Source organism: Callithrix jacchus, chromosome 13 (genome assembly GCF_049354715.1).
Source record: "Callithrix jacchus isolate 240 chromosome 13, calJac240_pri, whole genome shotgun sequence".
Lineage (NCBI taxonomy): Eukaryota > Metazoa > Chordata > Mammalia > Primates > Cebidae > Callithrix > Callithrix jacchus.
In genome coordinates, this window is record NC_133514.1 from 42,595,343 (window position 1) to 42,622,279 (window position 26,937).

The window sequence follows — 26,937 nt, forward strand, 5'->3', positions numbered from 1 at the left end:
TTAGAAAACTGGCATGTACAAGTGTTTATAAAACTCAAAGAGCATGTCTGTACCTTTAATTCTGAGAACACCACCAAATTCTCATCCTAGGGTCTAGATCCTGATGGTTTTCTCTAATCACAAGAAGTTCTGTAGAGCAGGCTGGCTTGAGGGAAGCGCTACTTCATTTTCAGGAATGTAGTTTAGGAGATAGGAAGGAGTAGGTGTTACAGAGCAGGGGCCTGGAGATGGACGCACTTGTCCTGCTTCCTCCTCTCTGCAACCCTGAGTGACTTCCTTAATCTTCTCAGCCTCAGCGTCCTCACCTATAGATCTAGATGACAGTGACTCAACTGTACAGCATCGTGAGGATTACGTGAGGGTGGTATATGTGAAATGCTCCTTAGTGCAATGCTTGGCATGTTGTAAGCACTCAGTCAATGTTAGCAATAGCAATGACAGTGTGAAGTGGAAGGAAACGTAAGAAGTGGCCATCAGAGCTAGGAACTAGGATTTCTGACCCAGTGCCACTGAATAGCATGTCCTTGTAGACTAGAGCATTTTGTCCTCAGAAGTGTGAAAATGTCATGGAGCCATACAGAGGAACTGGGTCTGTGTCGACGTGTCTCAGCTTCCTGATGTGTAAAGTGGAAATTGTATAGATTGATGGGCTGGGGATAACCAAACAAGGTAACAAGGGAAGAGCCTTGAGTTTTCAGATTTTAAGGTAAAGTCAGTACTTGTTGATTTGTTCGATTTCTTGAACTTCTAAGTGTTTGGAAGAGCCTGAAGGTGATTGGTGTGAAGCCAAAATGTTTGCCAGAGAGACTTGATAGGGTACCCCCAAGTTCAGGAATTTGTAATGAGTGATGTAAAATTGGAATACTTCTGTGAGGTATTCGAAATAGTGGAATTTCAAAATGAGTGGCCAGTGTGGGGGAGGTTGGAGGAGTTTAATCTCCATGTGGAAAATGTGACAAGATATTGCAAATTTAAAAATGTGTATTTTTTTTCCTCTGCAATTCCATTTTTAGGGATTTACCCTGAAAATCGATTTGCTAAGCCCGTTTTATATACTAAGTCATGCATTTACCTGGTTATTCCTTAGAGCATTATTTTTACAAAAAAAGTAGAAATGTCAGTGTTTAGTCTCGGGAGACTGGTCAACTGAATCATGGCACATTCTTAAGTTGAAAACTGTGCACCTGGAGAATGAGGTAGCTCTGTGTGTACTGATGGGACAGTCTTCTAAGATATGTTAAGTTAAAAACAAAAAGCAAGGGGAAGAATAATCCATCACTGTTGTTGCCAGGCCTGGGGGCCAGTGGTTTCCTTGGAGAAGCATAGGATATCTTGGGAAGAATACAAAGGTGGTTACCACCTTTGGTTGCATCTGTGCAGAACCACTCTGAGTACCTGGGGGACAGGTAGGAGGGAGGTGTACTTTCATAGCACACCCTTTTTATCTTTGAAATGTGTCTTCTATACATGGATTTTCTATTCAGAAAGTTTGACCACAGATCATATCATTTGAGTTAAAAACTGTGAAACCCCTGTGTTTCCCTCCCACATTCATGTCTGCCGCCTGTTGGCTCTGTCTGGTCTCTTTGACCTTGCTGACTTGAGAAGCAGGCATTGACCACACTGGCAGTTTTAGGCTCACCCTGAAGCAGTCTCCCTGGCTTCTAGCATGTGGACATTTCGCCTCTTGATTTGTGTGACTGACAATGTTTCTGTTTCCCTCTCCCAGCTTTGGCAGCATGTAAGCAGCTGTTTGCCAAGAACCCAGGTTACTGCTAAGAAAGAGCCTTAGGGAGAAGAGCGTCCAGGGGAAACCAATGCCAGATGCGTCTGGAATTACGCTCAGCGCTTGCAGCATGAGACATTGTATGCCATCGTCTCTTTCCTGCTGGCAAAGACTGTAGCTCTCCAGGTAGGGAGGGTCCTGGGAGCTGCGAGCACCAGGAGCCTGGCCAGGGAGGATGGGGCCAGATACGAACTCTCTACAATGAACACGATTTTCAGCTTATGAAGGAATTTTGAGTAAAACAATTATTTAATTTCCACATATTCAAGTTCAAAAGGCTTCTGTGTGAAGTGCCAGTAGTTTCCCCTCCATAGGTGTTATCAGGATTTTTCTGGCACCAAGTTGAACTCTTCCTGGTACTTCCAGCAGTGAAAGATCCACAGGACAGATTTATCTGTTGAATGCTCGTGGGCAGGAAAACCACGTAAGACCTCTGGAAACAGCATCAGGACAGCAGAGCAGAGCTCCCGCCCTCACTGTTCACTTGCGCAGAAACTCTGTCTGGACTCGGATGCTTTTACTGAAGACCCATCGAGCTTCATTCACTTCCAGAGTCCCTCCATTCTGGAGAGACCTGGTGTTTGCAGCTGCCTCCTGTGGCCCTGTTTTCCCGTCATTCTCCTTCCAGGCCTTCTATTCAGGCGGTTGAAGGGCATTGAGTTTGGAATGGGGTTTGCTGTTCTTCGGGAATTTGCTTCCTTTCCCTGGCTGCTGCTGTCGGGAAGGACCATCTGAAGTCTGCAGTTTGTTCTTGGGGAGGCAGGTGCTGGCCTGGCCTGGATCCTCCACCATGTTCCTGTTGCTGCCTTTTGATAGCCTGATTGTCAACCTTCTGGGCATCTCCCTGACTGTTCTCTTCACCCTCCTTCTCGTTTTCATCATAGTGCCAGCCATTTTTGGAGTCTCCTTTGGTATCCGCAAACTCTACATGAAAACTCTGTTAAAAATATTTGCGGTAAGTTGTGCTGTTACAAAAGGTTGCTTCACAGAGGAGAGAGGCAGTGCTTTTAGCAAAAAGAGTTAGGGGACTGTTGTTATCTCTTTGTTAGATAGGGAGAAAGTTGGGAGAATGGGAAGTGGGTTTTTGACTAAAAAGAATAACTAAATGTGTACTTTTGAAAGGTACTTGTATGTTTGATTCATGCTGAGCAGAGGGACCTATACCGTGACTCCACATACTGCCTGTTTATTTCAAAGAGAATGGGGCTTAGAATGAAACAAAAGGACTGCCAATCTCTTGTTTCTTCTTACATAACAGATGCCATAGCTCAAAGCTGCTGCAGGCATCTTCCCTCACTGAGAAGCCTGGGAGAGGCTCTTCTCTCCAGGCATTCATTCTAAGTAGGTCCTTGCATTTCACACTAAAAGAATGGACAGAAAAGGGCATTTGAATTGTTTTATTTTCTTCAAGATAGAAGCGAAAGATACATTTCTGAACATATGTCAAAATTTACCTCACCATTCATTGAATTATACCAGACTGGTTGCATTGTAAGGAAATGGGTGAGTGGGATGCTTTTGAAAGTTGATCTCTCCCACAAGACTTAAATACCTCAGCACAGGTTTGGTGATTTAATTGTAACATCTGTTTTTAGTAGTCACTAAATCTTTAGGGTTCATGTATAATTTGAGAAGTGCACTTATAGTAGTAAAAATAATACAGCATTATTTGTTCATCTTGTATCTTTTTTTTTTTTTTTTTTTTTGAGAGGGAGTCTTGCTCTGTTGCCCAGGTTGGAGTGCAGTGGCATGATCTCGGCTCACTGCACCCTCTGCCTCTGGGGTTCAAGCAATACACCTACCTCAGCCTCCTGTGTAGCTGGAATTATAAGTGCCCGCTACCACAACTGGCTAATTTTTTTGTATTTTTAGTAGAGACAGGGTTTTACCATGTTGGCCAGTCTGGTCTGGAACTCCTGACCTCAAGTGATCTGCCCACCTCAGCCTCCCAAAGTGCTGGGATTACAGGTGTGAGTCACTGTACCCAGCCCATATTGTTTCTTTTGGTTTTGAGAGTAACTTTTATCAATTTTCTTTGGTTCCTTATAATTCTGTGGTAGACAGGGCATTTTATCAATCTGCATTTTATTTATATCTGCTTTTTATCAGTGAAGAAAAAGACTCAGATTAAGTGAGCTATATGAAATGTTACATTATAGTGGGAAATATTTTTATGTTTGTCATTGAATCTTGGGTTTTATCTTTTTGGGTACTTAGTATGCCTGTAAGCATATGTTTTCTTCCTACATTTAAGAAAATGGAGGAGAAATTGACAACATAAACTTAATCATTTTAGAGTGAACAGTTCAATGGTGTTTATTCACATTGTTTTTTGCCCAGTTCACCACATTTTCATCAGTCCCACACTCATTAAACATTCACTCCCCATTCCTCCCTCCCCGCCAGGCCCTGGCAACCACATCTGCATCTGTCTCTGAATTTACCTATTCTGCATATTTCATGTGAATGGAATCATGAAATATGCCCTTTTGTGTCTGGCTTCTTTCACTTAGCATAACATTTTCAAGGTTCATCAGCAGCACAGCACATGTCACCACTTCTCTTCTGCGTGTTTGTGGGTGGGGGGCTGAATTGTATTTTACATAATTTGCTTATCCTTTCATCCAATGATGGATAAGGATGGGCTGTTTCCACCTTCTCTGGCTATTTTGAATAGTGCTGCTCTGTGTACGTGCATTTGTTGGAGTACCTGTTTTTAAGAACTGATCTTTGAGCATTGCTTAGGATGGACTTGGGGTTATCTGTATCTGGGTCCTTGCTACTCAGAGTGTGGTCTGGAGAGCCGCCACATGAGTGTCAATGAGCAGCTGGTTAGAAATGGCCATTGCAGGCCCACCCCAGACCTATTGAGTTAGACTCTGCACAGGTGAGTCAGATGCATACTAACGTGTGAGTAGTAGTGATCTAGTCCGTCTTTGGACTGGCTGTTTTTCTAATGTATTTATTTTAATTAATCAGGAAATGTAGTTTTTCTATATTTTAGTCCAAGAAAATCTTGAGCAGCACACAGGATCCCTGTGGATGATACAGCTTACTACCTGTGCCCTTTTATAACATCATGAAAACATCTACCAGGATAGAATTAGTAGAAAAGCTGATAAACTTGGGACACAGTCAGTGCTGTCTAGCGTTCATTTATGTTTGTAAGCAAGTGGTTAATTCATGGACCTATGGAAATTGTAATTATTAAAATGCAGAAGTAAGACTTACGAGCCTAGAGTTCTCTTGTAGTAGTTAAACTTTCACTTGGATGACTTTGGGTGGGACGAAAGGCCTAGAATCCATGTATATTCCTTACTCCATTTTGAAAATGTCCCCCAAATTAATGCTTTAAAGTTTGCAGCCAAATAAATCCTTTGTATTGTGACTATTTTTTAAAATGTACGTTCTTATGACTTTTAATGTAGATTAATAATACAATGGAAACCTCATCATATGCATACCTTGGGGTAATTTATGAGACATGCAGTCTTGAGCCAACAGAGACTATTTGAAGGCATATCTTGAAAATTACTGGTTTGGGCCACAGTGATTTGGGTATTTATTTATTTATGAGACAGAGTCTCACTTTTTGCCCAGGCCGGAGTGCAGTGACATGATCTCAGCTCACTGCAATCTCCGCCTCCTGGGTTTAAGAGACTCTCCTGTCTCAGACACCCGAGTAGCTGGGATGACAGGTGTGTGCCACCACACCTGGCTAATTTTCGTAGTTTTAGTAAAGATAGGGTTTCTCCATCTTGCTCAGGCTGGTCTTGATCTCCTGGCCTCAAGTGATCCATCCGACTCAGCCTCCCAAAGTGCTGGGATTACAGGTGTAGGCCACCACGCCTGGCCTGGGGCACAGTGATTTAGAAGTGATAATGGAAGTAGCATATGTATATTTGTGACTTCAACATTTAGAATTTCAGAAACTAGATTTGCACCCCTTCCATCCTAGAGATGTGTGCCAGCCACCGAAATGGTTGTGGATGCCCTGTGGGGCCTGTCCTGTTTGTGGATGGTTAAGTCCTGGCTGTAAACTGTGTCAGGTGGGCCAGAGAGGACTGGCGTATTCCCACAGGGGCCTGGGGGTGCTCCGGAGGAATGCTGGTCTTTTCTCAGCCTGGGTTACTGCTCTGAGTCCATCTGAATGGACAGTAGGAACTGAATGCTGCCTTCTCAGTGGTCATATAGGTACAGCTGGACTTGGCCCAGTGGGCTCCAGGTCTTGAGAAGTTGTGTCTGTGTATCTATGTAAAATACACCTACACTTGTAGGTGTTTGTATGTACCTTTTTTTAGATTGAGGAGTGTCTTAGTCTATTTAGGCTCTGTCACAAACTACCAGGGTCTGGGTGGCTTAAAAAACACATTTAGTTTTTGCAATTCTGGAGGCTAGGAAAACCAGGTCCAGGCACCACCAAATTTGGTGTCTGGTGAAGCTGCTTCCTGGTTCATAGATGTCTGTCTTCTCTCTGTGTCCTCATGTGGCAGAGGGATGAGGGAGCTCTCTGAGGTCCTTTTTATAAGGGTACTACTAGTGCCATTCATGATGGCTTCACCATCATGACCTTATCACCTCCCAAAGGCTTCATCACCAGATACTATCCCCTTGGGGCTTAGGTTTCAACATGAATTTTGAGGGAACATAAACATCTATTCTCTAGCAAGGAGAGACCTTTATTTTACTTTTTAAAGCCTCTTCACCCCTTCCTAAATTGAAATAATACTTACAATTTTACAGCCAGAAGAAAGCTCAGAAATCATCTTCATTTTGCTCTTCTCCCTCCTGTGAACACATTTAAATGGCCTAGGGAAGCATTTTTAAAAATACCTGTGGGGCTGGGCACAGTGGCTCACGCCTGGAATCCCAGCACTTTGGGAGGCAGGTGGCTGAGGTCAGGAGTTTTAGACCAGCCTGGCCAACATGGTGAAACCCCGTCTCTACTAAAAATACAAAAATTAGCTGGGCGTGGTGATGCATGTCTGTAATCCCAGCTACTCGGGAGGCCGAGGCATGATAGTCGCTTTAACCCGGAGGTGGAGGTTGCAGCGAGCCAAGGTCACAACACTGCACTCCAGCCTGGGTGACAGAGCAAGACTCCATCTCAAAAACAAAAAAAAAAGAAAAAACTTTTGAGCCCCAGAACCTGCTTTAATTGATCTGGATGGGCATTTGTTTTAAAAGCTCCCCAGGGTATTCTGATGTCCCTTCCAAGTGTGGACCTAGCTCTGACTGTTCCTGACACAAAGGATGCAGGGGCATGATGCTGTGATGTGTGAGATTAGAATGCAGTGGGACTTCTATCTGGCCACTCTCTTAGGCTGCTTGCCCCTGGACCCCAGCCATTATGTTGGGTGTAGGCAGCCCAGCTCCCAGCTTCGTGAGGCCCTGAAGGGCAGCACCAGCCACCCCACACTGAAAGGATGAGTCTTCTGAGGATTCCAGTCCTCAGCTGCTCAGAATGAATGAATGAATGAATGGAGTGAATGGTGTACTAAGCCACTGAGTTTTAGGGAAGATAACCAGACAGACATTAGACAGTTTTTTTTTTTTTGAGACAGTCTCGCTCTGTCGCCAGGTGCCAAGCTGGAGTGCAGTGGCATGATCTTGGCTCACTGCAACCTCTGCCTCCCGGGTTCAAGCAGTTCTCCTGCCTAGCATCCCGAGTAGCTGGGACTACAGGGGTGTGCCACCTTGCCCAGCTAATTTTTGTATTTTTTAGTAGAAACAGGGTTTCACCATGTTGGCCAGGATGGTCTCGATCTTTTGACCTCATGATCCACCCGCCTTGGCCTCCCAAAGTGCTGGGATTACAGGTGTGAGCCACCACACCTGGCCAACATTAGAGAGTTTTAAACATTCGTCCATGGCCCACAGCTTGTAACATCTTTAATTTTTTTGCCTTTTCCCTTTCAGTCTTTGGTAATACACATTTATATTTTATGGCTGTATTAATAGTGTATACTTTTAATTGTGTGTCTGCATTTTCTTTTGGCATTTCATCAGCCATTTTTACATTTTACTAGAGAATCTTTATAAAGATCATTAAAACTGGATACCTAATAGTTCATGCGGTACATACACCTGTGCTTTTGGCAGACCTAAGCAAGCCCTGGCTTACAGCTCCTTTCCCATGACTAGTTCTCCCTATATAGAGGAACCAGGAGAAAATATTTGTGTACCTGCCAAGGGAGAAGAAATATGGAGAGGATATGGGCAGATCAATGTCTTTTCTGTTCCCTTTCCTGGAAGACCTAACTCAGTGCAGGTCCTGTTCATGCTGAGTCACAGAAGATCTTTGTGTACAGAGAGCAGCATGTGACTGGAAGGGTTTTAGGCTGTTTTCTTAATGTTTGTGCTTCACATGAACCCTCTTCACAGTGGTGACAGATCACTGGGAGTAGAATCCTGGGAGCAGACTCTCAGCTGAGTTGAGAATGACCTGGAAGAGAGGAGAGATGAAAGCCTGGATGTAAAAGACAAAGATGAGAATAAAGATGTGAAAAGAGTTGATCTGGTCACGTTAGAGAAGCTGAGACAGCTGTAATGTGTTCCAGGTTAAACTCCAAGGTGGAACTTGGTGGTGGAGCATCATAGAAACCAGTGGCAGTTGTGGAGAAGCTGAAGAGACCACAGTGGTGGTGGCATTGTGTGCCATGGGCATTCGTTTTGGGTCCGGCAGCCCTTACCTTGAATCCCAGGGCTTTCATTACTAGCTCTGAAAAGTCATTGAACTTTGCAGTGTTTCTTTGTCTGGAGAGTGGGAGTATGAATACCCCTTTCACATGGTTGTAGCGAAGAGGTCATTCTACCCCGATGAGAAGTGTGATTTTAACATAACCTTGAGTAGGTTAAAGGACAGACAAGGAGACGGCAATGATCGATGGGGGAAGATAATAGGAAGTAGTTCCAGGTTTTATCATTTTGGTCTACTCTTCCATAAGGAGACCTTGATGCAGAGAAATACTGGGAGTTGACGAATTAAATTAGTGACCGCTTACTAAGTGGAAGGCACTCTCCCAGACTGTGCTGAAATGCACATATGGGTAAGTTTTGGCTTCTGCCTCTTGAGTTATGTGTAGGCTAATAGGAAAGACAAATAGATGCATGTATTACTAATTCAGAATGGGAGACCAGTTGAAATACACAGGCAGAGCTGAATTCTGATTGCAGGAATTGAGCAGGTAACATTTCTTAGATTTGACATTTGAACTGGATCGTAAAAGGGAAAAAGAGCATTCCAGAAGCACAGTTGATAAAGGCAAAAAGGTATTCTTGTTTAGAGATGGCACATAGTTCAGTAGGGCAAAAACACTGGGCGCGTGGAGGGCATGAGGTGGGCTATGGTACTAAACTTGAGAAAATGGGAAGTCATTGAAGGTTTTTTTTTTTTTTTGAGACGGAATCTTTCTCTGTCACCTGGGCTGGAGTGCAGTAGCGGTGCAATCTCAGCTCACTGCAGCCTCGGCCTCCTGGGTTCAAGCGATTCTCCTTCCTCAGCCTTCTGAGTAGCTGGAGTTGCAGGCGTGTGCCACCATACCAGGCTAATTTTTTGTATTTTTCGTGGAGATGGTGTTTTGCCATGTTGGCCAGGCTGGTCTCAAACTCCCGACCTCAAGTGCTTCACCTGCCTTGGCTTCCCAGAGTGCTGGGATTACAGGCGTGAGTCACTGCACCCAGCCAATTGAAGGTTTTTGAACAAGAAGGTGACATGGCTGGACTCCGGCAGCATGTGTTCAGGTGGATCAGAGGGAGGCAAGAGGGAAGCAATTCAGTAGGGAATAAAGAAGTGCAGAGGGCATGGCGTGAACCAGGCGGCAGCTGGGTGAGAGCATCCTCTTGGGAGGTTGGCAAGGGCTTGTGATACCTTGCCCTATGCATCTCTTCCATCTGGTGCTTCCTGAGCTCCAACAAACTGAACCTGAAGAGGGGGTTGTGGGAACCCCGGTTTATAGCTTATCAGTCAGAAGTATGGGTCACATGAGACTTTCAGCTGGCATCTAAAGTAGGGGCAGTCATGTGGGAATGAATCTTAACTTGTGGGATCTGATACCAACTCCAGGTCGATAGCCTCAGAATTGAATTGAATTACAGGACACCCAGCTGGTGCCTGCTGAAGATTTGCTTGGTTTGGGATTGGGGAGCAGTCTCCACATCTGGTGTCAGGAGTGTACTGTGCAAGTATAGTGTAGAGAAGCAGTGTTTTCCCAGAGGCCCTTTGATTTGGTCCCTTAGGGTTTGTAGGGGCCAAGGGAAAGCATCCCCTTTGCCCTCTACAGTGTCACAGAAAAATCAACTCACAAAAGCAGAGTAATAAAAGGCATGTGCATTTATTAATGTGCACATGAGTTTTACAGACATCTCAAAGAAATAGCCAGATTGTTGATGCTTTTGTAGCATTTGAGGTTACAGAAACTGGGGGTTTTGAGCATGGCCAAAAAGACAGGCTATGGCGGTAAATCAGGTGGCAACAGTAACGAGGGAGAGAAGAGGAGGCATGGCGAGCACCAGTGATCTTGTGTAAATGAAAGCTCACAGGTAGCAACCCTTCAAGAGTGTAGATGCTAAGTGTTTCTTTCAGACCTTGAAGGCGTCTGACTCTCAGTTCTTCCTAGATTTGGACAAGAAGGGAGGTGCTTCAGAGAAAGCCCACGTGCATCTGTTGTTTATTTCACTTTGTCTCCTCTACAGATGCAAATTCCTCCCAGCTTCTCCATTATTCTTGCATTTCCAGTCCTTCAGAACAGTCATCTTGAAATATGTCAAAGAAATCTTTTGGTTTCTTTCAGGCGAAAAGAATCCAGTTCATTGATCAGCCATTTCTCAAACTCCTGGGCTTAAGTGATCGTCCTGCCCAAAGTGCTGGGATTACCGGCATGAGCCACTGCACCCAGCCACCTGATCAGCCATTTCTGAAGAGGGAGGCTGTTCAGCCCTCGCTCTCCTCTTTTTCCCTGCCCTTGTGACTTTGGACAGTTCTTAAACACAGGCTCATTTTGTCATGTTCTTGAAGTTTAAAAACTTCAAGAAGGCCAAAGGGATGTTTATTACTGAACTGGCACAGAACTAGGAGATGTAGAATCTCAATTAGCAGATCCCTTTCCCATGATGACAGAGCCTGTAGCCATCTTGAATTTGGCACATTGAAACAATCCTCAGACTGAAATTGTCATCTGCAAGAAGCCTGATGTCTTATATACTCTACCTTATTGCAGTTTCATTCAAGTGTCAGAATTGTCAGTACAGAATCAAGTTTATCTCTCTTACTTTATATTTTTTTTGAGACAGGGTCTTACTCTGTCTACCAGGCTGGAGTGCAGTGGTGCGATCTCCGCTCACTGCAGCCTCAACTTCCCCTGGCTCCCATTCAGCCTCTGAAGTAGCTGGGACCACAGCCACACACTATGCCCAGCTAATTTTTTTGTATTTGTTCGATATGGGGTTTTGCCATGTTGTTCAGGCTGGTCTCAAACTCCTGGGTTCAAACAATCCTCCTGCCTTGGCCTCCCAAAGTGCTAGGATTTACAGGCATGAGTCCCATGGTGTCTGGCCCCATGTTTTACTCTTCTGATTATTCTTGCAGTGCCAAAACAGAACCTGGCCAAAATGTAGAACCCCAAACTCGGGTTGAGTGACCTGTGTTTCTGCATGCCAGGATTGTTGCAAACTCTTTTGCCCCTTTTCACCTCTTCTCTAGTTCCAGGAAACCAGATGAGATTTACTTTCCTCCATTTTAGGTATTATGCTAACATTTTTAAAGGAAAGCTCATTGTGCTTAGAGCCAAAAGACATCAATGGCCGAATATCTGAAATAGAGCAAATAGGTCGTGTGAGTTTTCTTGCCTTCGGACTTTCTTTGCGTGGCGACTCTGTAAGCCATCTTCTTTTCTGGATGGTGGGGTTTGAGGAACTTTCCAGATGAGTTCAGACCACTGATGAAACTTGTGTCAAGCATTTGGCTTTGCTGGACCACGTGGTACAGTCTCGCTGACCCTCTGGGCTTTGCCAGCAGAACCTGCGCCTTGTGCCCAGGGCCATTTGCGTCTTCCCGTGCCATGGGATGATGGGCTCGTGCCCACTGTGCATAACCGTGGAAGCCAGAGGTCAAGGAGATACCTTTTAAAATGTCTGTTCTGTTTCTCTGACTCGCTGTGGATATGACAAAGCTTTCTCTCCAATGATACCATATCCAAAAGGGGATAAGTACACCCGTGTTTTCACCTGTCATTTGATAGTGGAAGAGACCCAGCCTCTGGCTGTCTTCTACCAGTGAAACTGATTTTAGTGAAGGAAGAGGGGCTCTAGGAAAAGTGTCTTTTTCCTCGGTCTCTTCCAGAATCTGTATTATTTCAGTAATAATGAGGACAGAGTGCTTTGCATCTCCCCAGTTTTGTCCCACACATGATCTCATTTGATCCTAAGTGATCCTGTCACTTCTGGGAGGTTGAGGTAGTATCAATCCTGTTTCACAGATAAAGAAAACAAGATTCAGAGATTTCGCAATGGGTTGCTTAAGGAACACAGCTAGCGAGTGTAAACTTGGGAATTGAATCTGTATTTTTTTTTTGGTCTCTTGATAGTATTCCTTTTTTTCTTTAGCACTGTTAAGCCACTCACAGGCCTTTCAATGTAAAATCACGGTATTCTCCCATTAAAATGTTACTCCTGTCACTGGACCCTCCAAACATATGTATAACTTAAGTTCTTTGTCTGCTCGCAAGCAAAATTGCAGCTTTCTTAGAGTAATTTGGTGGCAGACAGTAGTTACAGGAGGCCTGTGTTTGCCGGTTTGCGTAGCTGCTGTGGGGCAGTGCGGGGGGAATTGTGAGGTCTGTGCTGTCAGCAAGTGAGTTCCCTACAACGTGGAGGCAGAGAGATGTAGGCAGTGAGGAACTGGGCCTGAGGAGCTCACCCCAGCTTCTTGAGTTCTTGCGTTTTGCTATAGGTGACTTAACTGTTGGTCCCAGTTATCAAGAAAGGGGCCGTTCTGGGGAGAGGTGGTTTGAGTTTCCTTCTAGACTGTGTGCTTCGTGGCTACGGTCTCAGGTGACTGGGACTGAGCGTTTCACAGAACAGAGATGGACGTGTTCACTGATTGAAAACAGGTCTCATTCTCACTCCTGTATCTTGCTTCCTTCCCCTCCCAGTGGGCTACCTTGAGAATGGAGCGAGGAGCCAAGGAGAAGAACCACCAGCTTTACAAGCCCTACACCAACGGTAAGACATTGTCCTTGTCCTGAGAGGTCCATTTGAACAGTGCTCCCCAGTGCTTCTGGTGCCACACAGGCCCTTCCCTGCGTCAGTGCGGGATGTGTGCTCTGAGTGCGTCTCACGTGCTCTCCCCCAGCCTGCTGCTTGACAGGGACACATTCTTTTGCAGGAATTATTGCAAAGGATCCCACTTCACTGGAAGAAGAGATCAAGGAGATTCGTCGAAGTGGCAGTAGTAAGGCTCTGGACAACACTCCGGAGTTCGAGCTCTCTGACATTTTCTACTTTTGCCGGAAAGGAATGGAGACCATTATGGATGATGAGGTGACAAAAAGATTCTCAGCAGAGGAACTGGAGTCCTGGAACCTACTGAGCAGAACCAATTATAACTTCCAGTACATCAGCCTTCGGCTCACAGTGCTGTGGGGGTTAGGAGTGCTGATTCGCTATTGCTTCCTGCTGCCGCTCAGGTGAGACAGGGCCTGTGGGAAGCGGGGCTTGCTGCTGCCCCCCCCATCCTGGTGCACGGCCACCTGCCTGCTCTGCTTGTGTCCCTGTTTTAGAAAGGAGGAGGGGATGACTGTCACTGGCCAGGCCACATGACTCCTTGGAGGGGTACACCGGTCATTCTCTTTCAGAGGCCCTTGGATGCTCTGCAAATCAGATAGAAATAGTTGGATTTCTTAAAGACAGCTTGCTTGTCTAGATGATAGCAAACACACAGACAGGAACATCGTGTGCTTTCTGGCCACTCCTCCCTGGGCATGGCTCATTCTTTCCTGAAGCTTGCCTCTCGGGTACAGAGGCGGTATTGGTCTCTCAGCTTCTCTGTACCGTGTGCTGTTCTGAGTGTGTCTCACCAGGTGCTGGTACCTTCAGGCTTCACCTCCTCTTGCTTCAGAGGGAAGCTGTGCTTCCATCGGGGTTTCTAGCCAAAGGGAAGGGGAGGGCAGCAGGGAGCAGCCCTGCAGCAGAACGGCCAGCTTAGGGATTTTCCAGCCTTCCAGTTGCCTGAGGCCTCAGGAGATGCTGGCAGCTGAGAGCCAGACCCACAGCTCACTGTCAGCTGGAATTGAAAGGATCTCTGGTTCTGATAGGCCTGCTCGCATTTCTAGGTGAACTCTGGTCCAGGTCCCAGGTGATCAGGTCTTGTGGTTTTTGTGATACCCACTTTGATTAGGGGATGGTTTTTGTGATGCCCACTTGGATTTTCACACCTTCAGCTCTGTACTTGGTACAAAGATTTGCTGGCTGTGCTCTAACTTTTCTTCTTCTTACAGGATAGCGCTGGCTTTCACAGGGATTAGCCTTCTGGTGGTGGGCACAACTGTGGTGGGATACTTGCCAAATGGGAGGTGAGTAGAGAGTGGGAGTCCACGCCTAAAGGGCAGTTTGTTCTGGGAATGGTGCTCAGATATTGAAGGCCAGGCCACTTCTTTGGATACAGCCAAATTCATGGAATCTCAGATGGATTAAATAACCCACTGGTGGCCGGGCATGGTGGCTCACGCCTGTTACCCTAGCACTTTGGGAGGCTAAGGCGGGCGTATTACCTGAGATCGACATTCAAGACCAGCCTGGCTAACGTGGTGAAACCGCATCTCTACTAAAAATACGAAAATTAGCCGGGCGTGGTGGCAGGTGCCTGTAATCTCAGCTACCTGGGAGGTGGAGGCAGGAGAATCCTTCAACCTGGGAGTCAGAGGTTGCAGTGAGCTGAGATTGCACCACTGCACTCCAACCTGGGTGACAGCGAGAATGTGTCTCAAAATAAGAATAATCACACAGTGATAACAGTGGCATCAGCAGTTAAGTCTTTACTTTTTTGATTTTGATCTATGACTGTGCTCTTTTTGCCCTTCAGCCCTCACATTTTCCCATTTTCAAGACAAAAGGGAGAAGCCACAAACATTTGGAGTCTGAAACTCAGATATTAGCAGATTTTATAGCTTGTTTAGTTTTGAGCATTTGACTGTGTGGATAAAGTGGTGAGACGATACTGTTTGTAAAATGGTCTGAAATGTCGGGAGGCTTTGTCTGTTTATGAAGAATATTTTCCTCCCTTCGGGAAGTTCTGGGGCCTGGAAACCTTTCCTCTGCCCCGGCTGGTGTAGAGGTTGGCCTCTGGCCTTGGGCCTGCCCCTGGGTGTTGACGTGGGGAACGGAGTTCCGCCCACCTGTGGTCCCCTGATGCCAGATTCTAGGCTGTGAATTCTCCACCAGCTGACTTGGGTGCATGTAAGTGAGTGTCCCTGTTTCCTCTTTCTTGGCTCATGTGTGAACATAAAGGTGCTCTTGCATCACAGGCTTTCCTGTATGTGCTTATGTCTGTAAAAGCACCTTGCCATCCTAAAGGACTGCTGAGCTGTTCAGGTCAGCAACTCTTTCTGTCTTACTGTATGTAAAATAACACCCAGAATCCTTGTCCTGTTGTGGCAGGTTTAAGGAGTTCATGAGTAAACATGTTCACTTAATGTGTTACCGGATCTGTGTGCGAGCGCTGACAGCCATCATCACCTACCACGACAGGTGAGTGTGCCTTGTACCCATAGGAAGGGAGATGGCGCTGATGGGAAACACCACCCACCTTTGGCCAACAGGAGGTTGCTTCTGAGCTTTGAACTATTCACACTAATTTTGGTTGCTTTGCATACCTTTTAAACCCAGGGAAAACAGACCGAGAAACGGTGGCATCTGTGTGGCTAATCATACCTCGCCGATCGATGTGATCATCTTGGCCAGTGATGGCTATTATGCCATGGTAAGAGCTCTTTCTGGTGGGTTCTTGAGGCAAGACTTCCTTTGTTAGACCGGTCAGGGCTAGGAGGCTCCTGGACCCTTCACATAAACACTTTTAAGCATGGACCCCACCTACCCTACACTTTCACTGGGGGTGCTCTGTGGGACTGTGATAGGAGATGCCCTGGGCAGAGTGAGTGGTGAGTGTGGCTGGAGAGGATGCTGAGGGCGTTCAGGTAGACCCGCAATGGGAGAGGGAGGGGCTGGCAAGGAGTGTTTCCAGGGCATCTGAGACTCTGCCCAGGGAGGGGCAGTTTTACACAGATAACCACTCTACTTTAGTGTTTTAGTATTTTGTCTTAGGGGTTTCAGTTATATTTTTAATTACCTGTTTCTAGTATTACTGATTAAAAGAAGTTTAAGATTTGGGGAGTCCTGGTAGTGGTTTCTTGGCAGTGAGCAACCTCTTGCCAGCAGGCGAGGTGAGAAGTAGGACCAGCAAGCGTTAGAGGTAAGAGGTTGGACCCGCAAGCGTTAGAGGCGGGAGGTTAGACTGCTTATTTTGTGAGATCTGGGGCTTCCTAGAGTGGGGAAATTTGTGTGAGGATGGCTTCACTACTGATGAATCCTGTGTCTTGCGCTTAGGTGGGTCAAGTGCACGGGGGTCTCATGGGTGTGATTCAGAGAGCCATGGTGAAGGCCTGCCCACACGTCTGGTTTGAGCGCTCGGAAGTGAAGGATCGCCACCTGGTGGCTAAGAGGTAATGGACAGAACACTACTGTTGTGCTTAGCCAGTTAGAAAGAATGCTGACAAGGCTTCAGGGCAGTTATCCCTCCACAGTGCAGTTATATGCCTTCCATCATGAGCCTCTACTGCCTAAAACATGAGATTTTTAAAGTGGCCAGGCGCAGTGGCTCATGCCTGTAATCAGTCCCAGCACTTTGGGAGGCCAAGGCAAGCAGATCACTTGAGGTCAGGAGTTTAAGACTAGCCTGACCAACATGGTGAAACCCGTCTCTACTAAAATACAAAAATTAACCGAGCGTGGTGGCAGGTGCCTGTAATCCCAACAACTAGGGAGACTGAGGCAGGAGACTCTCTTGAACCTGGGAGGTAGAGATTACAGTGAGCTGAGATTATATCATTGCACTCCATCCTGGTCGACAGAGTGAGAGTTTGTCTTAAAAAAAAAAATCTATAAATCTACAAATCTATATATAAATAAATATAAATATATATGAAATCGTTTTATTTGCCAAGTTAATAATGTTTATTAACCTTTTTTTATTCATTGTACGCATCATAATAAACAAAATAGGAACTTTTACTGCTGTTTGAAACCTCAAAATGAATTCATTCATCACAAATAAAAGCAAACCTAAGGCAATGGAACAAAGTACTGCTCTGTTTTCAGACTTTAAAAAGGTGAATCTGGTGTAAGTAATGCAAAGAGATTTGCAGCAGACAGAGACATCAAGACAGTTGAGACCAGGCCAGACATGGAGGCTCACTCCTGTCATGCAAATGCTTTGAGAGCCCAGGAGTTGGAGACCAGCCTGGGCAACATAGGGAGACCCGATCTCTACAAAACAATTTAAAAATTAGCTGAGCGAGGTGGTACAGTCCAGTAGTCCCAGCTGCTTGGAAGGATCACTTGAGCCCAGGAGGGTGAGACTGCAGTGAGCCGTGATTGCATCACTGCCTTCCAGCCTGGACAACACAGACCCTGTCTCAAAAAATAACAAATAAGACAGTTGAGATTATCTTCCACAGGGACAGATGATCTTCCCCCTCTCCAACTCCCTATGCTGCAATTCAGGGACCGAGCATTGAGCCAGCAGGGCTGGGCCCAGCCTGACAGCCGTCACACAATCTAGTGACACAGGTTTATTGAGGGGGCCATGCCCAGGCCTTGTGGCAGGCGTCTCCTTCAGGTGGTCCCCAGGTGGAGTGGTGTTGTTAGTGCTCCCGTGTTCACACAGAATTGAACAGTTGTGTGAATTAAGTGGTAACCTGATTTTCTCTATCCAGCTACATTTTTTCTTGATGAGCATTAGATTATACGTTTAAAAGGATACAGCCCAGCTTGTTAACTTGCTTTTATAATCAAATCTAGTATCACAAATAAATAAGTTATTTATAAATGTATTTTGGCAATGATGCGTATAAGGTTGTCTGAGCCTTCATTTTACTTTCCTCTTTGAAAGACTGACTGAACATGTGCAAGATAAAAGCAAGCTGCCTATCCTCATCTTCCCAGAAGGTAAGAAGGGGTTGATTGTCATGAAGCGCTTCTGTGGGGAGTGCAGGAATGTGACTCCGATGTTTCCTGGGAAGCCTCAGCCCTCGCTGGATTATCTGTTTTCACTGAGTCATGCTAGGGCCCCTTTAGATTGGTTGTAGGACTAAAAACTCAGGCACATTCAGAATTTGAACTAAGAGTACCACAGTGTGAGTTTCCCAAATGCAGGAATTTCTTCTCTAACGTTTCAGCTCCTCATGGAGCTCACGGAGTCCTCCTGACCCCACTGTGTGTCTCTGCTTTATCCAGGCTGTGTGTGTGAATCAGGGAAAGTGGTCCTGTAGACAGAGAATTGGAGGCACCATCTTGCCTGTCTCTGTTAAGTGTTTAAGTTAGGTAGGTGAGAGATGTATCTCATTTGAGGAACCGTTGGAAGAATTTTGACTATTATACTTAGTCTTTAAGAAATGCCTAGAATCTGGGGTAAAGGGCCAACAGAAATAGCATTTTATTGTCTCCTGCATTTTAGGAACCTGCATCAATAATACATCAGTGATGATGTTCAAAAAGGGAAGTTTTGAAATTGGAGCCACAGTCTACCCTGTTGCTATCAAGGTACAAGACCTCCAAGGGTGCACACGGTCATGACTGCAGCTGCTGTGAGTGGGGTGCAGCAGGAGGAGGTAGAGGAAGGAGCCAGGGTCGCCAGTCTGCAGTCGATGCCCTCAGCAGAGTGGCGTGGGGCTGGGCTGACGTGGGCCAAGTGCTGCCAGAGGAGGATGCTGAGCACTCAGCACCCCCTTAGAAGGGCCTGGGAAGTGTGGCATGGGGGAGAGCCAGATTCCCTCCTGCACGCTGCTGCCACCACCATTCAAGAAATGGCAAGCCCTTCCCTTCTTACCTTGCTTCATACACCTAGCTGGAATGTAGGCCCCTCCACCTGGAAAGGTGGCTGATTGCAGAGCATGGGAGTGTGGTTTCAAGCTGGATTTTTGCATTTTGGGGGAGCCGAGAGGATGGTGGGTCCTTACGTCCAGCCTAGTGGGAGAAGCAGCTCCACTGCTTTTAGTTGTGGTGTCATCTTGTAGACCAACAGCAATTCCTAACAATGAGACGGACTCTGGGAGTTTATCTAATCTACCTGGACCCTTTAGGAACTGCTCCTCTAACCCTTCAGACACCCAGAGCTATGCGATGTGATTAGCCAGTCCTCTGCACTTTATTCCTCCGCCTCTCATCCACCAGGCCTCACATCACAACAGCTACAAAACACAGGCTATTATTTATGTTTTGTTTTGTTTTGCTGAGACGGAGTCTCACTCTTGTTGCCCAGGCTGGAGTGAGTTCAATGGCATGATCTCGGTTTACCATAACCCACAACCTCTGCCTCACGCGTTCAAGCAATTCTGCTGCCTCCGCCTCTTGAGTAGCTGGGATTACAGGCATGCAGTACCACACCCGGCTATTTTTTTTTTGAGATGGAGTTTCGCTCTTGTTACCCAGGCTGGAGTGCAATGGCACGATCTGGGCTCACCGCAACCTCCGCCTCCTGGGTTCAGGCAATTCTCCTGCCTCAGCCTCCTGAGTAGCTGGGATTACAGGCACGCACCACCATGGCCAACTAATTTTTTTGTATTTTTAGTAGAGACGGGGTTTCACCATTTGACCAGGATGGTCTCGATCTCTTGACCTTGTGATCCACCCACCTCGGCCTCCCGAAGTGCTGGGATTACAGGCTTGAGCCACCGTGCCCAGCCTCACCCAGGCCATTCTTAATGTGGTTCAAGTATTTAGGCTGCAGTCTGAGAACCCTGTAAAACAGTGAGCAGATGTGAGTCAGGCTCACGTTTAGAATTTCTTTCGCAGGGTCCTGTGGGTTGTGTGCAGAGCATTCTGTAGAGTTGGTTGTGACTTTCTTTTCACCTTGTCAGTGCCCCTGGAGAGGTGTTCCTCCTGGTGCGGCAGATGCTCCCCAGCCACTCACTGTTCATCATTTAGGCAGAGGACCAGGCCAGGGATGGCAGATGAACATTGCGTGCAGGGGACTCTGACTGAGGATGCTGTGTCTGGGAACAGCAGGAAAGAGGAACATAATCTGGTAGCAGAGTCTGCCTTGCGGGTGGGAGTGGGGAGTGGCATCTGTGTCCTGGGTTCTGGTAAAACAAAGACAGGTGCTTTGCAGTGTGAAAGTGAAGCTGCTGGCTAGAAGCCCTCACTGCTCCCTCTAGAACAGTGACTTTTGAACTGCAGCTGCATCAGCATTGCCTGGAGGGATTGTTAAAATGTAGATTTCTGGGCCCCCTGCCCTGGGTTTCTGAATTTCCATTCTTTTTCTTTCGAGGCAGGGTCTCCCTCTGTCACCCAGGCTGGAGTGCAGTGCCACGGTCATGGCTTACCGCAACCTCCACCTCCCGTTTTCAGGCAATTCTCTTGCCTCAGCCTCCCATTTGTACACCACCAGGCCCAGCTAATTTTTTCATTTTTGTAGATATGGAGTTTCTCCATGTTGTTGCCCAGGCTGTTCTTGAACTCCTGAGCTCAAGTGATCCGCCTTGGCCTTGGCCTCTCAAAATGCTGGAATTACAGGCTTGAGCCACACCACCTGGCCTACTGAGTTTCCATGCTAACACGTTGTGGGTGGCATTGGCACCATCGGTTGGCACATGTGGTGGCCACGGTTCTGAAGTAGTGGCTCTTAGCTGCTGTTGGAACACAAACCCTAAGGAGAATTTTTGCTCCTCTCCAAAGTAAAATGCTGATGAATTTTATGTACATTTCCGGTCAGTCCACAGAGTAGAGCCCATGTATAGCTAAGAACGTCTGCTCCACAGATAAATTTTCTGGTTTTCTCGAACCCTTTATTGGTAACCAAACTTGGATAACTATGGCGATTTCAAGGCTCTTCTGATATTCCCACCGGAATTCAGCCATGACCTGATGTGACTACGTTGCTGTGTTGAGCTTCTGCTTTGTTTTCTGTCCACACACACTACCCAGTGTGGAGTAGAGAATCAGCTCGAAACAAAGGGTTCTCACACTCTCATGACATCAGAATTTTCATCCATATCTGGCTTCATTAAATACAATGATAGGACCAGGTGTGGTGGCTCATGCCTACAATCCCAGCACTTTGGGAGGCTGAAGTGGGTGGATCACTTGAGGCTGGGAGATCGAGAGCAGCCTGGCCAATGTGGTGAAACCCCCTCTCTGCTAAAAATACAAAAATTAGCTGGGTGTGGTGGTGGATGCCTGTAATCCCAGCAACTTGGGAGGCTGAGGCAGGAGAATCACTGGAACACAGTAGGCGGAGGTTGCAGGGAGCCGAGATTGTGCCACTGCACTCTAGCTTGGCTGATAGAGTGAGACTGTCTTTCAAAAAAAAAAAAAAGTAAAATATAACAACACTTACTTTATGATCATACACGTTAGCTTAGTTTTGAAAATTTATTATTTTCCTTTCTGTTGGTATTATATAATATGAACTCATTAAGCCTTCTGTAGTTAAATCTTCAATTTTTTTTTTTTTTAATTTTTAGTAGAGATGAGGTTTCACCATCTTGGCCAGGGTGGCCTTGAACTCCTGACCTCATGATCCACCTGCGTCAGCCTCCCAACGTGTTGGGATTACAGGTGTGAGCCACCGCACCTAACCTAAATCTCTTATGTATATATTAATTATAATTTCTATAGTTAAGCCTAAAATTATCTTCATTTTTGTAGTTAGGGCTACAGTCTTGGCAAAATTATACAATTTTTATACTGTACATCATAAAACTTAGGCTGGAAAGGCCTAAAATCTCATAGAGTTCAACCTCACTGCAGCCCGTGCCCACATGCAGGACCCTGCCCCGGGCTCCTTCCCAGACTTTCCCAGGGAAAGGGCATTTTTGATGTTGTTGGCAGTGCGCCCATGTGGGATAACACTTGAAATTCTGGTTCCTTTATTTTTCCACTCTGGTCCTGGGTGTTTGCTTTATGATTGCACAAGGTCAGCTTCCTCCCTTGCCTACAGGAGCCCTTCAGACATTTGCTGGCAGCACCAGGTGCTCTGCCCAGCCATTCTCCTCAAGCACACTGGTCTTCCTTGTACAGCTTCCTCTGGAGCTTCCTCACGCTGCTCACCTGCCCTTCCAGTGAGAATGTGGGTGACAACTGCAGCAATGTTTTCTGCAAAACACCATTGAATTGCTGCCTTCTGCCTCCATTAGAGCCACTGGCAGTGGAAGGGTCTGATACCTGCTTCTTGGTAGAATCGGGCTTGTGTGGTTGAGACTTCCTGGGGCTGTCAGCGTGAGCAATGTCAACGTGAGCGCATTTCAGCGTGAGCACATGTCAGCGTGTGTCAGTGTGTGTCAGTGTAAACTCATGTCAGCGTCAGCACAGAGCTGCCTCCTGAGCAGATGATTGACTTGGTTGGAAGTGCAAATGCAGAAGCATATCATAAGCTTTCTAATAATTTCCTCCCTGGTCTGTGCACCAGAAATCATATTTAAAAGTTGGTGTTTGTGTAAGAAAATACCTTTATTTGGGGGAGGTACACTAGATGAGTGACAGGTTGCTGGGAGGGAGATGGAGCAAGTGGGAGATGGTGGTGGTGGTTGAATCAGGGAATGGGTGCATGGGAGTGCATGATCCTGTTCTCTCTGGTTTTGGAGATGTTTGAAAACTTTATATACCTGTGATTAAGACCTGAAATGAATCAAAGAGGGTGGATATTTGCTTGAGGCAGGCTGTCAGGGGAGCCTTCCTTCCTGATCTGCAGCAGAGGCCAGGTCACTCAGAGATCAGTGTTGTTCAAAGTCAGACCACCCACATGGAGAGGGGCTTCAGCAGTACTCACACAGGGTCTGGGAGCAGTGCCCCAGTACCAGCAGCACCCCAGTACCAGCACTGCCCAGTGGAGTCACTCACAGCAGTCGCTGTGACATGCACACATTGTGAGAACTACTCACGTCTTACCTCCAGGTTTCCATTGTTTTTAGTATGACCCTCAATTTGGTGATGCTTTCTGGAACAGCAGCAAATACGGGATGGTGACATACCTGCTGCGAATGATGACCAGCTGGGCCATTGTCTGCAGCGTGTGGTACCTGCCTCCCATGACCAGAGAGGTGAGTGCCTGCCCCAAGCAGGTCTGCGGTTGCTCTGTGTAATCTTGAGCCGGGGCTGAGCGGTCTTACTCATTTTTTCTTATAGGGAGATGAAGATGCCGTCCAGTTTGCGAATAGGGTAAAATCTGCCATTGCCAGGCAGGGAGGACTTGTGGACCTGCTGTGGTAAGTTTAGAGCCAGGCCTTATCAGCTGAGTTTCTGCAGCAGATACTGTGTCATGGCATTCTCCTTGGTATGGAGAATTAAGCTTGTCAGCTCTAGAGAGAGCTGTTTGACTCCCCTCCCTGAGTTCCAACCCAGAAGTGCCCTGTACCTCCTTGACCTTGGGGAATCTGGATCAGGGATGCCTGGACTGAAGCAGTTGATTCTATGTACCTTTCTGGGGTTTAAACCAGTCTTCCAGGACACCTGGACAGTACCCGTCTCTGGGCAAGCATGACCTGGTACTGATCTGAAAACCTCACGAAGGAAGGAGGACTTGCCCTGATCCAGTGTATCTGGTAAAATTGAACCATCCTTAGAAAGGCAAGGTTGTGTTTGTTGTATTCAGCTTGTTACCTAACAAAGCAGGATTGACATACTTTTTCTGTAGTCAGTAAATAGTTTAGGGTTTGGAGGCCATATGTTGTCTGTTGCAGTTACTGATCTCTGCCATTGTAGTGTGAAAACAGAGACAGTTCATAAACCAGTGAGCATGGCTGTGTTCCAGTGCCATTGTAGTGTGAAAACAGAGACAGTTCATAAACCAGTGAGCATGGCTTTGTTCCAGTAAACTTTGTTTACAACAACAGGTATCAGTTGGATGTGGCCCTTGAGCTGCATCCTGTAGTTTTATCCCAAATAGCAGGAGACTGACAGGTGAATGCTGGTTCAGAGAAACTTTTCCACTCTGGGGCATTTAGGTTTAAGAGCTAAGGGTCAGCATTTGACATAGATGGGAATTATCTATGAGAAAAGAAGGGGTAGAAATTCACATTTTAAACCCAACTTTAGAGCCTCAGGTAATAGATTGACTCTCAGATGATTGCCTTTTAAAACATGCTAGCGTAGATTGTGCACTTGCTGTGTGCCAGTCACCGAGCTGCTGGGCCCTGTTTGATCATCCCTTTCACCCTCACAGTAGCCTCAGTCCTGTAAAAATTGTTGTTCCCATTTTACAGATGAGAAACTGAGACTCAGGTTAAAAATCATTTTTATCCAAAGTCATAACATAAGCACTGGAGCTAGGTTTTGAACCCACATCCAACAGACTTTTAGAAGGTTTAACTTCTGCCCCATGTTCCCATCTCTGAAATTTAACAAGGACAGGTGGCTGCTTTTAAAAACCATGCCTGGCCGGGTGCGGTGGCTCACGCCTGTAATCCCAGCACTTTGGGAGGCCAAGGTGGGTGGATCACGAGGTCAAGAGAACGAGACCATCATGGTCAACATGGTGAAACCCCATCTCTACTAAAAATACAAAAATTAGTTGGCCGTGGTGGCGCGTGCCTGTAATCCAGCTACTCGGGAGGCTGAGGCAGGAGAATCGCGTGAACCGGGGAGGCGGAGGTTGAGGTGAGCCAAGATCGTGCCATTGCACTCCAGCCTGGGTAACAAGAGCGAAACTCCGTCTCAAAAATAAAAAATAAATAAAAACCATGCCTTTGCTATGGATTTAAAAGGGTGTAGCGGGGAGACTGAAAGCGGGCTTGGGTTTTTATAAGTTGTTGAAGGTGGTGATAATTCTAGAGTGTAGGCGGAGTGGGGCAGCAGGCAAGAGGGAACGGGACTGTAACACAGCCTCAAGTCTGGTGGGTTGGTTTAGGGGCTGCTGCAGGGAGGCACTTGGGGCAGTGAGGCTGGGACTCTGAGAGGCAGCCCCAGAGGTAAACTTCCATTCCTGACAGCACTCTCTTCAGCATGGAAGAAGTCAGAACACGCATTACCACTTGTGTTAGCTCTTTGCATGAATTTGGAGTATCCCTGGGTCTGAATTAAACAGATGAGATTTTAGAGATTGATTTTACAGATACGTTATGAGTCGATATTTCTCAAAGCATGTCTACCTTCCATAATGCCGGAATTCCTCCTTTTCCTTTGTGAGGTAAAGAAGAATGTTAGAGTAGAAAGAATTGCGAACTCCTTGGTAGGTTTAAGCAGTTACAAAGTACCTTGAATGTGAGTAGTAAATTCTCACCCCAGATCAAGAATGGGGCTTTTGAAATGGAAAAGGTGGATTTTTGGGAGCCCAGTGCCCCAAATTTCCTGAGGTTGTCCTGATGAGAGTGTCACAGGTACCCTGTTTCTGGCAGGTTTTTCTTGGTATTTGGGCAGCCACCCACTCTCAAGGAGAGGCACAGCTGAGGCACTGTGGCTGGCTTCGGCCTCAACATCACCCCAGCCTTGGAGCTCTACAGACATGATAGGAAGGAAACTGCATCTCCCATGGTGTGAGGGTGGCTGGGAGCCCTCTTGGCTGTTACTACATCCAGCCTTTGTCTCACCAGGGATGGGGGCCTGAAAAGGGAGAAGGTGAAGGACACATTCAAGGAGGAACAGCAGAAGCTGTACAGCAAGATGATCGTGGGGAACCACGAGGACAGGAGCCGCTCCTGAGCCTGCATCGAGCTGGCTGGGGCCACCGTGCCAGGTCCAACGGGCTAGAGCTGGAGCGCCGCTGCCACCCCCACTGCTGCGTCCTTTCCAGACTCCGGGGCTCGCCAGGCTGCTCTGGATCCCAGGACTCTGGCTTTCGCCCAGCCACAGGGACATCCCCGTGCACCTGGCACAGCCTGCCCTTGGCGGTCTGAATGGATGCTGCTGGGTGTCATGACCCAGGACGAGATGCCTTGTTTCTTTTACAATAAGTCGTTGGAGGAATGCCATTAAAGTCAGCTTCCTACCTGTGCACGCTGTGCGGGCTGCGTGGCTGGGGAGGTGTGGCCATGTTCTTTTGCTAGGGACGGCGGGACAGGAGTCTGTTATGTATGCCCATGTTCCAGGGACATGCTGGGGGTGGCCACCCACTCTCAAGGAGAGGCACAGCTGAGGCACTGTGGCTGGCTTCGGCCTCAACATCGCCCCAGCCTTGGAGCTCTACAGACATGATAGGAAGGAAACTGTCACCTGCAGGGGCTTTCAGCAAAATGAAGGGTTAGATTCTTATGCTGCTGCTGATGGGGCCACCAAAGGGAGGGGAATAGGCCACGTGGGCTGCTGACTGGGCCAAGGTGAGAACCAAGAGTCACGTGTTCGTACTCCAGGCTGCCCCTGAACTCCCCATGTGATGCTCGCTCTGGTGAATGTGTGCCTCAGTTTCCCCATCTGTAACATGAGTCGGGGAAGGGTGGTGATCCTACCTCACAGGGCTGTTGTGGGGATTAAAGTGCTGCGGTGAGTGAAGGACGCGTCACGTTCAGTGTTTCAAATACAGGCCCACAAAACGGGGTGGGGCAGTCTGAGCTCAGAGCTGCTGCACCGGGCTTTGGATTTGTTTTTGTGAGTAAATAAAACTGGCTGGTGAATGAACTGGGGGACTCTCCCTTTACTTCTCCCCTGGCTGTGGTCCTGAGTAGCAGACTTCTGGCGAAAGTTCCCATCCTCTTCTGGGCGCAAGGCCCTGGGGCTGCAGAGAAGCCACCTGAGTGCTGGATCAAAGAACCCTGCAACTCAGAAGGTGAACAGTGTGTCCCACATACTTGCAGATCTTTGGTTCATTTTGAATTGCCAGCGCAATTCAAATTTCCACAATCTCTTGGATTTCTCCAGAGGTTGGGGGCATGTGGGAGGTGCTGATGTGAGGCCTGGGGAAAGCAACATGTAAGCTCCAGGGCAGGGGAGGAGCAGGGGCCCCAGGAGGGCTG

General features: G+C 47.0%; 1 protein-coding gene across 10 annotated transcripts in view; it reads left to right on the forward strand.

Moving 5' to 3' along the window:
* The window catches only part of LOC100385595 (glycerol-3-phosphate acyltransferase 4), a 57,997-nt gene extending 31,395 nt beyond the window's left edge, over positions 1-26,602 (forward strand). For 6 of the 10 annotated variants that reach the window (XM_054243899.2, XM_078347550.1, XM_035270385.2 and 3 more), the window contains 12 exons: positions 1,730-2,741; positions 12,937-13,006; positions 13,170-13,470; positions 14,281-14,355; positions 15,440-15,529; positions 15,668-15,761; positions 16,385-16,500; positions 17,949-18,004; positions 18,513-18,598; positions 22,966-23,094; positions 23,180-23,259; positions 25,582-26,602. In XM_054243899.2, the coding sequence (XP_054099874.1) occupies positions 2,577-2,741; positions 12,937-13,006; positions 13,170-13,470; positions 14,281-14,355; positions 15,440-15,529; positions 15,668-15,761; positions 16,385-16,500; positions 17,949-18,004; positions 18,513-18,598; positions 22,966-23,094; positions 23,180-23,259; positions 25,582-25,690 (1,371 nt within the window). In that variant the 5' untranslated portion in view covers positions 1,730-2,576 and the 3' untranslated portion in view covers positions 25,691-26,602. Of the gene's footprint in view, positions 1-1,729; positions 2,742-12,936; positions 13,007-13,169; positions 13,471-14,280; positions 14,356-15,439; positions 15,530-15,667; positions 15,762-16,384; positions 16,501-17,948; positions 18,005-18,512; positions 18,599-22,965; positions 23,095-23,179; positions 23,260-25,386 lie in introns of all 10 variants that reach the window. The other 4 variants (XM_054243900.2, XM_078347551.1, XM_035270392.3 and 1 more) reach the window with 4 other exon arrangements.
* The last annotated feature ends 335 nt before the right edge of the window (positions 26,603-26,937 follow it).